Below are 14,107 nucleotides of genomic sequence, written 5' to 3'. Positions count from 1 at the left end.
TCTGCATGTGTATTTGTAGTTGCAGCAGTGGCGAGCCCAGCAGGAGGAGTTAGCAAAGCTTGAGGCAGCAATAGCAGCCAGACAACAAGAGGAAGAAGAGGCGAGGTTAAAGAGGGAGCGAGAGAAGGACGCCGCCATCAGGTTGCAGCAGAAAGAAACAGTAAACACTTCTCCACCCTTATAACAAATGTCGTTATAGGTTTGTTAAATCCTGGGACATTTGCTTATTAATGTCTATACTTTTGCATGTTTCACCTTAGCTTATATTATATATTTTATTAAAGCAAGCATTTTTCTAGATGATAAATGCTACCTTTTGGTTGGTTAGTGTTTTGTGCGAGTAATTCCTTAAAGCCAAAAGCTCAAAGCTTTAGATATTTTTGTTCTACTGTTGAACTGTATCATAACAATAAGAGCAGAGATCCTTAATATGGTCATCTCAGGCACACAACTCTGCTGTTTGTGAAGGGCAGCCAATCAGGAGAAGTTTGCTACTATGGCCAGCTTTCAGGAAGGAGGAGCTAAAAGTAGCTTTTTTAAGACAGTACACAGGATGAACTGAGCATCAGACACAAGACCATATGTGTGTTAAAGAGGAACTTCTTTGAACTGTGACTCATGCAACACTGCCCCAGCAAAGGCCAAGAATAAAAATGTGGAAGTGAAAGGCCAACTTTAATTGTTCTTTTGGGATAAAATGAGTATGAATTCTTATGCTTCACTATGGTGCGTTCCATCCACTAACATGCAAACATCCAATCAAAAACAAGGGACAACTATGTAGAAGACAATGGGGATTAGTTTAGGTTTAGATGAGTGTTTACAGTATTGATTTCATGCTTTCATGCTTTTTGATGCTTTCAGTACAGTATTGAAAGCATCAAATCATTTTGTATGTGCGCTCGTTCTAAAACCTTTTCATGTGTATGAACAGATGAGTGTATGAATGACTTCTCAAGGAATGAAATATCACTGAATGCCTACAAAACAACCGCTGAAAGTAATTGTCTCTTTCTTTTAGAAGTACTAGAAATGCCATAGAGTTTCTTTGGGTAAATAAAAATGCATTATATTTAAGGACTTTAGGAATGAATAAAATAAAAGAATAATTCCGCCATGGCAGGGTTTTTGGTTTTTTTTAAAAAATTCACTGCGTTCAAATTTCTTGCCATTTATGGCTCCAGAATCTGAATGATTTAATTGTGGGCATGCATGGATATCAAATTGAAAGCACATTGTGGATATAATTACATGGGTATTTTGATTATTCACTTTAGTTATTGAACCCACAGGTACGACAGACCAGAATATGTGTGTGTGTGTGTGTGTGTATGTCTGACTGTTTAATTAAATTTCTCCTCAGGGGTCTGCTAGGTGAGTATAGGCAACCTGAGACATTCTGATTAATGAGAACATTTAGGCCTCATTGGATTCCATATAATTTAGCACAATAGTCTGGCAGACGTTGAAATATCATCTCATTCTCTCTATTTACACTTATCTGATTCCTGCTCTGTCTCAATCAATAGGACATGATGATCCTAAGAGTTTCCGTGGGAGTCAACTTAGTGGAAGTGTAGCCACTGTTCTTGTTCAGTTTTAGTCTTTGTTGATTTTTTTCCCCCAGGTCAGACAGTTTTATTTAAAGCAGCAGAAGAGGAGAGAAGTGCTGGAGCAGAGGGATCAAGAGAGGCTTGCTAATCTAAGAAGCGTCATGGAAGAACAGGCAAAGCGAGATAAGGAGAGGTGAGTGTTGCACCATGGGACCTTGAGTTTTCAGCGCTGCCAAGTGCATCAAGGTTGTTAAAGGCAGCTCAGAACCCTTAGATTTTCTGAATTACTCAAAACAGCCATGACATGTTTTTAGTCAGCCACTTTATGCGTGCAATTTGGGCGATCACTCACAGGAATTCACAGTGTTGTCCAAAATTTACAAGTGACCTATGTCTATTTGAAAAATACATTCGAGTAAAAAGTGGAATCTAGCATGCTGCATTTTATTATTATGTGAAGCACTTTGAACAAATACAGTTACTAAATTATTTTTACATAATTTCCATTGTAAGCAGTGAGTGACAGAGTTCACTCAAGAGTATTAACAGGAAATTATTACCATTTCACCTTCATTTGTATCATGTATCATTAGTCAGTCTTTTCATTGACTAATTAAATAATACACTTTGGAACTTTCATGGACACAAAACTTAAGAATACAGTGTCTATATTTTTCTTCTTTACATAGTCTTATCCTATGTAAAGAAGAAATTATATGTATATAATATTTATACATACACTCTGTGGTCACTTTGTATTAGGTACACTTTTTTCTGTACCTGGGTTGAACCGCTTTTTTTACCTTCAGAACTTTGTTAATTCTTTATGGCATAGATTTAACAAAGTGCTGGACGCATTCTTAGAGATTTTGGTCCATATCAATAAGTTAGCGTCACACAGTTGCTGCAGACTAGTTGGCTGCACATCTATAATGTGAATCCTTTGTTCCACCACATCCTAAGTGTCTTCTATTGGATTGATATCTGTTGATTATGTCGGCCAATTGAGTACAGTGAACTCCATTTTGGTGAGCCAGTCCAAATTATAGCCTCAGGTTCATGTTCTTAGTAAAAGGAGAGGCACTCAGTGTGCTCTTCTGTTGCTGTAGTTCATCTGCTTCCTCTTTCAATGTGTGTTTGCATTCAGAGATGCTCTTCTGCATACCTTTATGCCAGGGAGTGGTTATTTGGGTTGATGATGCATTACTATGAGCTCAAAAGCAGCTTTGCCATTCTCCTCTCACCTCTGGCATTAACAAGGCATTTTCGCCCAGAGAACTGGCACTTACTGCGTATTTTCTCATTTTCAGACCATTCTCTGTAAATTCTATAGTTGTGTGGACAAATCCAAGCCCATCAGCAGTTTCTCAAATACTCAGACATCCCATCTGGCACCAAGAGCAATGCCATGTTCAAAGTCACTTAAATCAGTGGCCTTTCCCATTCTGATGATTCCTTTAAACCTCAGCAGGTCATCTTCACCGTGTCTGCATACCTAAATGTAGACATGTAGCTGTAACTCATGTGAGTAGCTGATTAGATGTTTGTGTTAATCAGCTGTTGAACAGGTATATATAATGTATTAGTGTATATCAATCATAAAATATTTACTGAATACACAGGAATATGTACTGCTAAATGAAAAACATAGTATTAATCAGAAATCACGGCTGATTGTAGTTTCTTAAATGAAAAGAATGCTCTGATAATAATAATGGATTGGATTTATATAGCGCTTTTCAAGGCACCCAAAGCGCTTTACAATGCCACTATTCATTCACTCTCACACACTGGTGGAGATAAGCTACGGTTGTAGCCACAGCTGCCCTGGGGCAGACTGACAGAAGCGAGGCTGCCATATCGCGCCATCGGCCCCTCTGGCCAACACCAGTAGGGTAAAGTGTCTTGCCCAAGGACACAACGACCAGGACAGAGAGCCCGGGGATCGAACCGGAGACCTTCCGGTTACAGATACGCTTCCCAACCCCCTGAGCCACAATATAACATTACAAGTACTTTCTCTGAATATTTGCAACTTTCTAACACCTCCATGCTCGACCCTTGCTGAGTCACTGGAGATGTCGCACCTCATCAGTGATGCGGGGTCAGTCAGACGTGAGCACACTGGAAACTTTCAACAGGAAAAATAATGTCTCAGACTAATGTTAACTTGCTGCTGAAAAATAAAACGTGCCTTTAAAAACATTCTCTTGCGTGGTGTGGTTTCCATTTAATTTCTCTGCAGACACACACTCACATTGAATCCGTATAATGTTGTTGACTTTGGCTGTGAGAATGAATTCAGATGCGAAAGGGATTCGTTGAGGAGCTGAGACAGAGATAAAAGCAGGTGATGGGAGAGGAGCTGCACTCTGGCAGCACCGTAGAGCCCTCCACAGCCTGGAGGTCTGCTGTGTCAGGAGCAATATGTAATGTTGATTGTGGCAGTGGCAGAGGAAGAAAGGGATTGTTTAGGTCTGATGTCCACACCTTTTCTGCTTCCTCTAGGGTGCAGTTTCGGGCAGATATGCTACAACAGCGACGGCTGGATAGAGAGGCGCGGGAGCTTGAGCGGCAGAGAGAAGAAGAAGAGAGACAGAATCGTCTGGAAGCTCTTAGAAACCAGGTGGAGCATTATCTGGTCTTTCAACCACTTGGATTAGTTCTGTCAGTGGAAATAACTCACAGGGGAAAAAAACTTGACTCATCCTTATCTGAGTAAAGGCATCACTGCCACCTTATGGCAGTAAGTAAAAAGACAATTGTATATTATTAGTAAATCCAGTGTATATTTTTCTTATTTCTCTAAGGTTGGGGTGGTGGCAGAGGCAGACCCAGAGAGGATGATGGCAGACACAGAGGCTTGGAAGTGTCGACACTTGAATGTAAACGAGTTTGAGCTCCAAAAGCCTCTCTACAGTATAAACACGTACACAGACACACAGGTGAGACATGATAGGATCTGCCCTCCTAACCACTTTCTTTGCAAAGTCTTTAAGGCTGCATGATCATTTGCCCCTGTCCTCTTATCTCTGCTCTGTATGTATTGAGCCTACATGACGTCTCACTCCCTCCCTCACGTTTCCTTCGTTACATTAAGTCACTTAAGTTTCAGTTCCTTTTGGGTGACACTGACCAGTGACCCATGCACTGGTGGAAAATTATGTAAGCTGGGTGGCTGGCCAAAAAGTGTTTGTCCTCAACAGTCTTAATTTCAAGGCCACCAAAGTCAGTCAGTGAACTGTAGAGTCTGTGTGTGGTTTTGTTTTAACAGGTTAGGATTTGGGTATTGTGTAATATAGGTATTGACTAATGATTGTCAGACTGTGATGCTTTTCTCTTCTGTCACCAAATGATGATGAATTAATGATCAAACCTCAAGTATTAAATGTGTAGTGAACCATTAAAAACAGCAAAGGTTGCATAAAGCAGCTGTGTTTATAAAAAAAAAAAATCTATCTTCCAGATTGTGTCTGATCCAAGAGTGCGGGTTGAGCAGGCTCTGCGGGAGGTCGGTCTACACCAGAGTCAGTATGCCAGAGAGGTTCTGTCTGTCATCGAGCCCCCCAAACCACCTCGGCGAGACACAAGGTCCATACTTAAATTCTGACCCAACTTTTGTTTAAGTCATCTTATGAAGTCCCACTCTTGTCCCAATATTAAACAACATATGGCTTATAATGAATTTGCTTCATGTGTAAGAATCTTTCATGGTATTTAATTAAGAGTGCTTACAAGAGCTGCAGTTCTTACAAAGTAGTTTTTTTTAACTACAGTATCGTCCTCCAAATGACAATTACAATTACTAACTTGTAGATTTTATATATGAGAAATACATACAGTATCTGGCAGATGTGTTGAGCAAAGAAAAAGACAAATCAATCTTTAGTCACGGACTGCATTTTAGGGTGGGTTGTATTTGCATAAAAAAATCTTGTGTTGCAGAAGCTACTAACATCCTCAAATATTTGATAGCGCATTTACTAAAATATACTGCTGGAAGTTCTAATCTAAAAAAAATTGCTGAATAATTTTCTTCTAAAAAAGCATGTAAGAAGGTGTTTTTCACCACTGTCACTGGTATCTCTTTTTGTAGCAACAGATAGTTATTTCTCACTCTAAAATGACTTGAGGCTCCTCAAAGATCAGTTTTAGAACCACTTATTGCTTGAAAAGCCAAAAAACAACCCCCCCCCCCCCCCCCCCCCCCCAAAAAAAAAAAAAGACAATTCAAAGACTCCAAATCTGCAAAAATGTCCAGACGTGATATTTTTATTTCAATTCATTGAAGTGTGTTTCTTGGTCTTAAACACAAGCCCTTAAAATTCAAAGTAATCTCCTTTCTTGCTGGACTGTAATTCCAGCTTTGGCAGAGATAAACATGGAGATCAAGATACAGAACATATCATTTTGAACATTTGTGTTATTTTACAAGGATATATTTCTAGATAAATATAGTAGATATAATACATACTTACACATATACTCTATAAGCATACATGCAACACGCTTAATATTTTATTGTCAAATAAATCATAAAAAAAAATCTTAATGTCTAACTTTTAAATATTTCAGTATTAACATTTTAAGTGCAATATACATATCCACATGAGTCAAAACTATGTACATGCTACAGGGCGACTGGATTGTTAGATAATATATCCCAGGCGTTTCTTGATAAAATGGGCCACCAGAATTTGAGGTCTCTGCTGATATTCCACCAGAACATCATGAGATGATGTGATTTGGTCCCCCTCAAAGCGATTCAGCAATGCAACACATACCACAGCTCCTGGAGAGTGAAATGAGAGTTTTTAGAATAGTGCAGTATGTCAAAATCACAAGTAGAAGATGTACTTTGCAGCATTCAGAAGGTTTTGCCTTCATACAGTGTTTGCATTGTTAGAAAAATAATACCTTTGAGACCACAGACACGGCACATAGCAGCGAAAACAGTGGACTCCATTTCAATATTCCTCACTCCGGCCTCATAAGCTTTCCTCAGATACTCCAGTTTCTCTTCTTGGGAGAAGGAGCACAGAGCTCCATCCAGTCGGCCCTGACCTACAGAAACGGAAAACAGGATTTGTCAGGGGATGACAACTAGGAATTACAAATAAATGTTTAATGGAATTCTGTTCATACTGTACCTTCATAGAAGTCATGGGTGCACATGGTGTTTCCGATCACTGTTGGAAAAGTTTGAAGCTCAGAAGAGCACTGCAGAAGCTCGTTGGCCACTCCCTCATCCAGCTCAGTGTTCCTGGTGATAACTTTACCCAGAACGACCTGTTCAAACTGGGGGCGGAAAGAGTAGTCCACTGCTTTTTCCGTGATCACCACGGTCCCTGGAGCCAGACCTGTAGATGACACAGGGCATAATTTTCTTACATACTTTAACAAGAGTATTGTATTAATGACTTGAACAACTTGTTTAACTGCATGTAAAACTTTCTCATATTAAAATCAAAAAGACTTACCGACTCCACCAGACGTTCCCAGGCGAAACAAAACCACATCACGGCACTGGGCATGGTGCAGGAGCTTGATGAGCTCATGCAACATGATGGAGATTGATGGGACTCCCATTCCATGCTGTATTATATACACATTGCGTAGAAATTACATTTTCTAATCCGTAAAATACTTTTTCCTAACAACATTTAAAGAACAGTTCCACCCACAGCAAATAATGAAATACCTACACTTATAGAGAGAACTGGTCCCACTTTGTACATGCAGTAGCGATCAGTTCCCTCACAGATATCTTTGATGTCTCCTGGGTTTCCTGGCAGTTTCAGCTCCTGATGGATGAACTGGGCGAAAGCCTTCATTCGGTTTGCACTGCCACCAACACACACAAACTGTGGGAAACAGAGAAAAACAGAGGATTGTTGAATTGTTTTAGAGCTTTTAGAAAATAGTTTTATTTAAGCTGGACTTATTTTACAAACCTTAATATCTCCAAACATTTCAGGAAGGTTGTGAGTCTTAGTGCTCAGGCTGAAGTGGTAGAGAATGTCCTCTTCCATGGTGTCCAAATTGGGATTTTTTACTTGGACCTGTTCACTGAGTAGATTTTAATGCATTTTAGTTCATGAAGAGTGGTGAATCGACAATAAGTATATGTGCATGGATTAAATATATATTAAAACAGTGACATAAGTTTAAAGAAAAGCATCAAGAAATACTGTTTAAAAGACTTAGTTTAAGTTGCCAATACTTACTTTATATACTCATTCTCCTCATTCCCCATGTGGTTCAGAAGTATCGGTGTCATTACTGCAGCGTACACTTTCAAATGAAGTTTTAAAATGTCTCAAAACCTCCAAGTGTTTTCAGTTACTGCTTTCCAAATAAGAGTCATATCAGACTGTGCAGCAGATATAGTGGTGACCCCTGACCTTGCCACTCATTGGTTCCAGAAAGAGGGGAGTAGCTCAACCCTGCTGCTCCCACAAAAACATCCTCCAAGCCCCAAACAAACAGAGTACGATCAACCATAAAATTACCACAAAATAATAAAAATTACTGTCTGGTTCTAAAGTGTAAGTAAAGTTTTAAAAAGTCATACGAGCACCAGTCAAAATAAGCAATTGTTCATAAAGACAGTATTAATTTAAAGGCTGTTAACTCTTACAAAAGCATGAGTGTGTGGGTGTGTAATGTGTCACCAATAGCCAATCTGAGGCTGGTGAATAACTGGCGTGTACTGACATAATTTAGCAAAAGAACACCGAGATAACCTCTGACACTAGCACTGTCATATGAAAACAGAAACGCACAGAGCCAACATAATGTACCACGAACAGGAATCATGTTTAGTGTGGAAAATTTAGCCTGTGACATATACATATATATAAATGTTTCATTTTGGATTGGTTTCATTTTATTTGAATTATCAAACTTTTCCCAAAAGCTGACATTTACAGCCTTGTAGACACAGAAAAAAAAACTTAACACAGGAGTTAACTGATGCCTTCAAGTGCACCACTAAAAATCACAACAAATAAAACATCCAAGCTGTAATTCAGTGAGGCACTTTAATGCTCGAGTAAAAGATTTAACAATACAAATTTTTCTAAAACAAAGTAAAATGCTTGATGTGTCTCAGCATGAATCTTGTACGCCCTTTTCCCATCCAGGCACCCGGCAGTCTTCCGATCTATTGAAATTGAAATATATAAGAGTACAAGTCATTGTCACATAATTCACTATTATCTCTGTTATAGTGTAAAAAAGCCTTCTAAAGTCGTAATGACTGGGACCTTGAATTTTGTCACCTTCATCTTACATTCTGGTTATTAATAATAATACCCTCATAAAATCCATACACTGCTTAGCAGTTGGCCTTAATTTCCTTTCATAATGCAAAATGAGCATTCTGAAAGCAGAATAGGAAATTGGAATGTGTTATGCTTATTATAGGGTTAAGACTGTAACTCCATTGCTGCACTACTTACTTGACACGTCACTATACTGGTTTGCTGTCTTCTGCATAACCAAAGCTGAGCAGCTTTGACATGTCAACAGGGGCTGGTTTCTTGTCAATTACTCTGAAAGAAGATTAAAAATATAGTCCAAATATGATGGAAACAGAAATGTGAAAATTTGATCTTTTTAATGTCTTTTCCCCCTGTCTCTCTTTACCAACAAAGCTCGTTATTTCACTACACATTGCCTACAGTGCTCACAGTTTAAACATTAAAAATGGACCTTTTGTGGAGTGCTTTCAACAGATATGATTGCGATCTCTGGTGCATTGCATGCTAGGTTATTTTGGGTTATTGACAAGTCACTGACATTTTCCCAGAGGTACAGAGAGCACACAGAACTAATCAGCTGTTAGCCAAAGCAAATAGATGAACATCTGGATTCATCTAGAAACCATCTCTCTGGGTGCTCTTTTGTTTGACCTAAGTTTTCAACCTGCCCAAGAGCATTTGTGCTTTGTCATCATAACACAGAGACGTATGGGACAGAATGTAATTACAACAATGTCTTGAATGTACATATATTTTTTAATTAGCCATTTATCTTTGCATCCTATACTGTATTATCTTAATGCTAATTATTACAAAAATAGAATGCCAAATATAAATAATATTAGTAAATAATACTCTAGACATGTTCGAATATATGTAAATAGATGGTCAAATCACTGTATGTAAATTAAGGTTTGTTTGATTTTAAATAACATTTAATAAAAGTCAATGTAATTAACTAATTTGTGATATACTATTTCTGTTGTTTCTTTAGTAAAAACAATGGGGAAAAATTCATAGTAAAAATAAAAAAAACCAAAACCATCCCACGCCTTTATCTGAAGTTCATACTAGACGGAACAACACTGTTTTCCTGTAACAAAATGATGTTTGTACTTGGATTAAACAGTGGTGGAGTGCCTCACCTCTGCAGGGTTGGGCAAGAATAACAGCAAAGGTTTTTTGGGTTTCATGGAAGTCTGCGTCACTTTAAAGTTTCATTACTGCATCCTTCTGGATTTAACATTGGACTGTTGTTCGTAGTTTACACTGCTGTTCCACTCTTGTGCTTTTAAAACCCAAATATTGATTTTCACCCCTCTGCTTAGTTCCCTCACTCATGCTGATCTTTAACTCTGGCCTGCATCGGCAACCATAATATACTAATAGTATATCAGTATGTTCTTTCTCCTTCATATTTCCTGCATAAAGTTGAGACATGCGCTACTGTAGTTTTTTGTTTTTTTGTTTTAATTACAATGGACAGTTGGATGGTGTCCTCATAATAAAAAGCACATACATGTTGCCTCTTTATTGATCTTATTTCGTCTGCTTCCTCATTTCAGGGAACTCTTGTGTGTGCCAGTACGCACATGAATGTTTATACCTTAACTGACTAACCATGAGTAAGTAAGCAGTAGGTCATACACCAGATCTTAGAGACTCCTGGTTGTTCTGGTTTTAATGGCTGACAATATTGTTGACAGTGAGTCATTTAGGATGAATAATTTAATTTTGATCACTTTATCCACCCATTTCAGCAGGACCACACATAGTTAGTTGGGCACCATGGTGGCTCAGTGGTTAGCACTGTTGCCTTGTTGGGTTCAAACCAGGCCCCCACCCGCATCTTCCCTGAGTGTATGTTTTATGAGGGAGATCTAAGAGCTCCAGTTTCACCCCATATTGAAAAATACGGTGGGTTAATGCTGCCTGTGTAGGCCCATGAAAATCTCCCAAAAGACATGATTGATTACTTTCTGCTAAATAAAAAAAGTATACACAGTTAAATGATCTGATGCTCTCCAACTGAGTTCAGTTTCATTACTGGCAAGCACAAATTGAAATAAACAAGTTTGAATGCAATCAGAAATAGTTGCACATACAGGACAGTGCAGGAAAGCTTTATGACCTTTTATTCTATGTGGTTGTCTACTTAAAATAAAGACCAAAATGGACTGCAATTCATTATTATACATGTCCAATGTCATTTACAACAAAGGTGGATTAGTATTAGTGTATTAGTATGATCCCATTATACTTTATGTCAAAGAATCTAATAGAGTTGTAAAACTGCCCTATGAGACCTCCCTTACACTAAGCATAAAACAGAACTTCAGCACCATCTTGTGACCACACTCACTTACATCCTCCTGAATTTGCTGGCCTCATGATATTGACTGGATGTCTGCAACTTCTCTGTCTCACTTTGGTGGACAGAAATGTTGTCCTGTAAAAAAAGTAAAAACAAAATCAGAATACGTGGACGTTATTTGTTGTTGACTAATTATTCCTAATTTGGTTGTTTTTGACAACTTAGCAATCAGCTTAAGTCATAGGAAGAAAGTACCTGAAGCACAAAATAACTGTCTGATACTGAGTATGTAACACTAAGCGAACAGTCCTTAAACTAACAACACAAGAGGTGGGATAATTGTTTATGGATCATATGCCAATATTAGTTTTCTAAATGACGTTGGCATTACTGTACCTCCTCTTTCTCATTGTTGCTGCTGTTGTCTCTTTCCCAGGCTGACATGTTGTCGCTCCCAAAAGGAGGTTCTTGTGGTTCAAAATCTCCGGGGATTTTCTTCTCTTCACTGTTAATTAGCCAGTTGGAAAAAACAAAACAATATAGGTATATAAAAGTATCAAATCCTTAATGACAGCTTAAATACAAGATCAAGCAAAAACAAAACACAAAAACAACCCCCCCCCCCTAAAAAAATAAAAAATAAAATAAAATATGGCTGTGGTTAGCGAAACAGGATAGTAGCATAAAAAAAGGTTTTGTTACATAAACAGTACTAGCAGTGGGAGAATCTTTACGGTATTACTGGCAAGTATTTATGTACGTATTAGAATAAAAACAAAGTGTACATACTACTATGAGTGTGTGGTGAAAACAATAACACAAATTTGAAACCTTGGCTCGCTTAAGTCTCCTGATTCAAAGCCAAACCAATGTGGAGGTTTGTATGAACTGGGTTTAGAAATAATTGATTCCTCGTGGCACAGAAGTCCTGTTGAACAAGGATAAGAAAAAAAACACGGGGAAAAAACTAATGTTTGTAGCAGTTATCATACGGCAAGAGGAAAACATGGAAATGTAAGAAAACAGGACGGCTTTACCCTTATGCCCTCCTTGTTTTGCAAGTTTTACATAATCAGAGTCACTCTCTAGGACTCCAACTCTTCGCCCTCGGATCCTCTCCTCAGGAAGAGTGTTGGTAGTTGGGGACAGTCCAGGGATCTGTGAGATGTGGCCATTGCTTGTATGGTATCCTGTTTTGACTCCTGCAGTTTTAGTATACAAGCACACATATGTATATATATTCATTGCTTTATAAATTGCATTATCCCATGTGCCTATGTTACTTCACACAGCATCTCTTCACCAGTGTTATCCTCATAACCTGCACAACCTGCACACCCTGAACTAAGTATTCATAATTAGTTTTACTTGCCATATTTTGTTGGTTCCAGATCGTTACTCGTGAGGACGAAGGAATTTCTGGTGGAAACGGAAACAAAAAAGCCTGTCAACCTTTCCAGTTATACCTTGAGCGAGCCGCAAGCTGTTGTCATTAGCACCATCAAAGCAATAGTTAAATTAACCTTGGCGTTAGCTAGCTAATGCTATCTGTGGTAGCCTTGATTTTTATCCACGCCTGTAATTAAACACACATGAAAAGTAACATGACTAATTTGACTAAAGTTAAAGTTTCAAGATAGCGATTAAACTTCTGATTTAAAAGTAAAACGTCTTCGACTTACTCTGAATTCATTGTGAAAGCGGAGTAAGAAGCCGCTGTGAATGGAGGCAGACTGTTTGGAAGTTGTGATCGCGTTTCCATGGAAATGGGCTTGAGCCCTCTGGAATACAGTTGCTGTCCAGAGAAAAGTGCTGCGCGCAGAGTGAATACTCTCATAGGGTGCATGGAAAATAAACAACAGTTAGTTAGTTAGTTAGTTAGTTAGTTAGTTAGTTAGTTACACTCATCATGGGCATGAGTGTCAATGGTAATTTGGGGCTTTTAATGATTTCTTTGAACTATGAGTTTTGCAAGGTGAAATGATTCTGCAGCGTGCATCTTCGACGACTGCAAAAACTTGGAATTGGGGTTTGAATTTATTTAGCCCCCCCCCCCAAAAAAGGGGTAATATTTGGTTGAAAAACACTTCCTAGAGTTTTGCCTCAAGGCACACCAATGACCCCCCACTAATTGGGGGCTACTGTCTTAGAGCACCGACTTCTTTCTGCCGCCTTTCTATGTGGATGACATTTAGAGAGAGATTTGATGAGTTGAAAAGCTTTGTGTAAGGTGTATTTGAATAATGTTTTTAAAAATAATCCATTGACAACTTTTCAGTAATTTTCTATAAATAAATACTATCCAAGCATAAACTATCCTTTAGCCAAAGTTCTTCTTTTCAACCAGAACAAATAGGCTGTCTGCACTTTCTTCTTAAAATGTAATAAAGAATTAAAAGTAGATGCAAATCTGTAGGCGATGGGACATTATCTTTACTTTCTGTACATGAATACCTCTTAGGATAATTTTTTAAAAAGTATTATTTCTTTTCTCTTCAGCAGCCATGCATGCTTTGAAGTATACCAATAATTTATGAGGCCTCAGGTATGTTCAGAGCTTCTCTCAAGTGCTAAGGGCATGCGCACAGCAATCCAAATAGCAGAAGGAGCTTGCGTTAACATGTTAAGCTACCCAGAGAGAATATGTCAGTGACAGGAAATGCAGTCTATTCCTTCAGTAGAAAATCGCAATGTCGCTTGAGATCATTTGGTAGTAAGAAAACGAATAATGCACAACAGCAAACAAGGCAAAAAACACTTTATGGGTGAACCCAGAGACATTTCACTAGATATGTAGTGCATCTGCGTTTTTAAAAACACTTCACATAAAAAAAAAAACATAAAATACATTGACACAACACATGTTATTTTTCAGAAAATTGTTTTAATGTGTTTATTATGAGAAAAACAATGTTGTTTGTATTCAAAAATTGCATGTTTCTTAATTATACCAAGTTATGACTAAAAAGCACTTT

At 38.2% G+C, this 14,107-nt stretch overlaps 3 protein-coding genes across 5 annotated transcripts in view; 1 reads left to right on the top strand and 2 right to left on the bottom strand.

The window, feature by feature from the left end:
• LOC309690256 (coiled-coil domain-containing protein 148-like) overlaps nt 1-14,107 on the top strand; it is a 44,259-nt gene that overhangs the window by 20,875 nt on the left and 9,277 nt on the right. For both annotated transcript variants that reach the window (XM_082507223.1, XM_082507222.1), the window contains 5 exons: nt 20-160; nt 1,628-1,746; nt 4,062-4,179; nt 4,364-4,498; nt 5,020-5,144. In XM_082507223.1, coding sequence (XP_082363349.1) covers nt 20-160; nt 1,628-1,746; nt 4,062-4,179; nt 4,364-4,498; nt 5,020-5,144 — 638 coding nt within the window. The remainder of the gene's footprint in view (nt 1-19; nt 161-1,627; nt 1,747-4,061; nt 4,180-4,363; nt 4,499-5,019; nt 5,145-14,107) is intronic.
• Nucleotides 5,826-8,493, bottom strand: upp2 (uridine phosphorylase 2). The gene is made up of 7 exons (XM_082507226.1): nt 7,781-8,493; nt 7,508-7,622; nt 7,259-7,417; nt 7,034-7,148; nt 6,704-6,913; nt 6,471-6,617; nt 5,826-6,345 (listed from the first exon to the last, which is right to left on the bottom strand). The coding sequence occupies exons 1-7, from the start codon at nt 7,831-7,833 to the stop codon at nt 6,203-6,205; spliced, it is 942 nt and encodes a 313-aa protein (XP_082363352.1). The 5' UTR covers nt 7,834-8,493; the 3' UTR covers nt 5,826-6,202.
• LOC309690260 (uncharacterized protein C7orf57 homolog) lies at nt 8,583-13,275 on the bottom strand. 2 transcript variants are annotated; one of them, XM_082507228.1, is made up of 8 exons: nt 12,815-12,958; nt 12,505-12,551; nt 12,170-12,334; nt 11,964-12,060; nt 11,529-11,637; nt 11,185-11,267; nt 9,017-9,109; nt 8,583-8,718 (listed from the first exon to the last, which is right to left on the bottom strand). In XM_082507228.1, exons 1-7 carry the CDS (start codon nt 12,892-12,894, stop codon nt 9,028-9,030), a joined length of 663 nt encoding a protein of 220 aa, XP_082363354.1. In that variant the 5' UTR covers nt 12,895-12,958; the 3' UTR covers nt 8,583-8,718; nt 9,017-9,027. The 2 variants fall into 2 exon arrangements, with proteins under 2 accessions (XP_082363354.1, XP_082363353.1); XM_082507227.1 differs by lacking the exon at nt 8,583-8,718 and having other exon boundaries at nt 9,032-9,109; nt 11,181-11,267; nt 12,815-13,275.

The sequence above is a fragment of the Aulonocara stuartgranti genome, assembly GCF_965226115.1.
Source record: "Aulonocara stuartgranti genome assembly, chromosome: 16".
In the NCBI taxonomy this organism is placed as follows: Eukaryota; Metazoa; Chordata; class Actinopteri; order Cichliformes; family Cichlidae; genus Aulonocara; species Aulonocara stuartgranti.
The sequence above is the reverse complement of the archived record's forward strand: the minus strand, read 5'-3'. Positions and strand labels throughout refer to the sequence as shown.

Bases quoted from the DNA above. Each gene is read 5' to 3' on its own strand.
- LOC309690260 (XM_082507227.1), bottom strand. From the start codon at position 12,978: ATGCACCCTATGAGAGTATTCACTCTGCGCGCAGCACTTTTCTCTGGA. The intron at 12,335-12,504 runs GCAAGTAAAACT...CTAAAACTGCAG, and splicing joins TCTGGAACCAACAAAATATG to GAGTCAAAACAGGATACCAT. The intron at 11,268-11,528 runs GTACAGTAATGC...CTTTTTTTACAG, and splicing joins GCAACAATGAGAAAGAGGAG to GACAACATTTCTGTCCACCA.
- upp2 (XM_082507226.1), bottom strand. From the start codon at position 7,833: ATGACACCGATACTTCTGAACCACATGGGGAATGAGGAGAATGAGTAT. The intron at 7,623-7,780 runs GTAAGTATTGGC...AAATCTACTCAG, and splicing joins GAGGAGAATGAGTATATAAA to TGAACAGGTCCAAGTAAAAA. The intron at 6,618-6,703 runs GTACAGTATGAA...CCGTTTCTGTAG, and splicing joins CACCCATGACTTCTATGAAG to GTCAGGGCCGACTGGATGGA.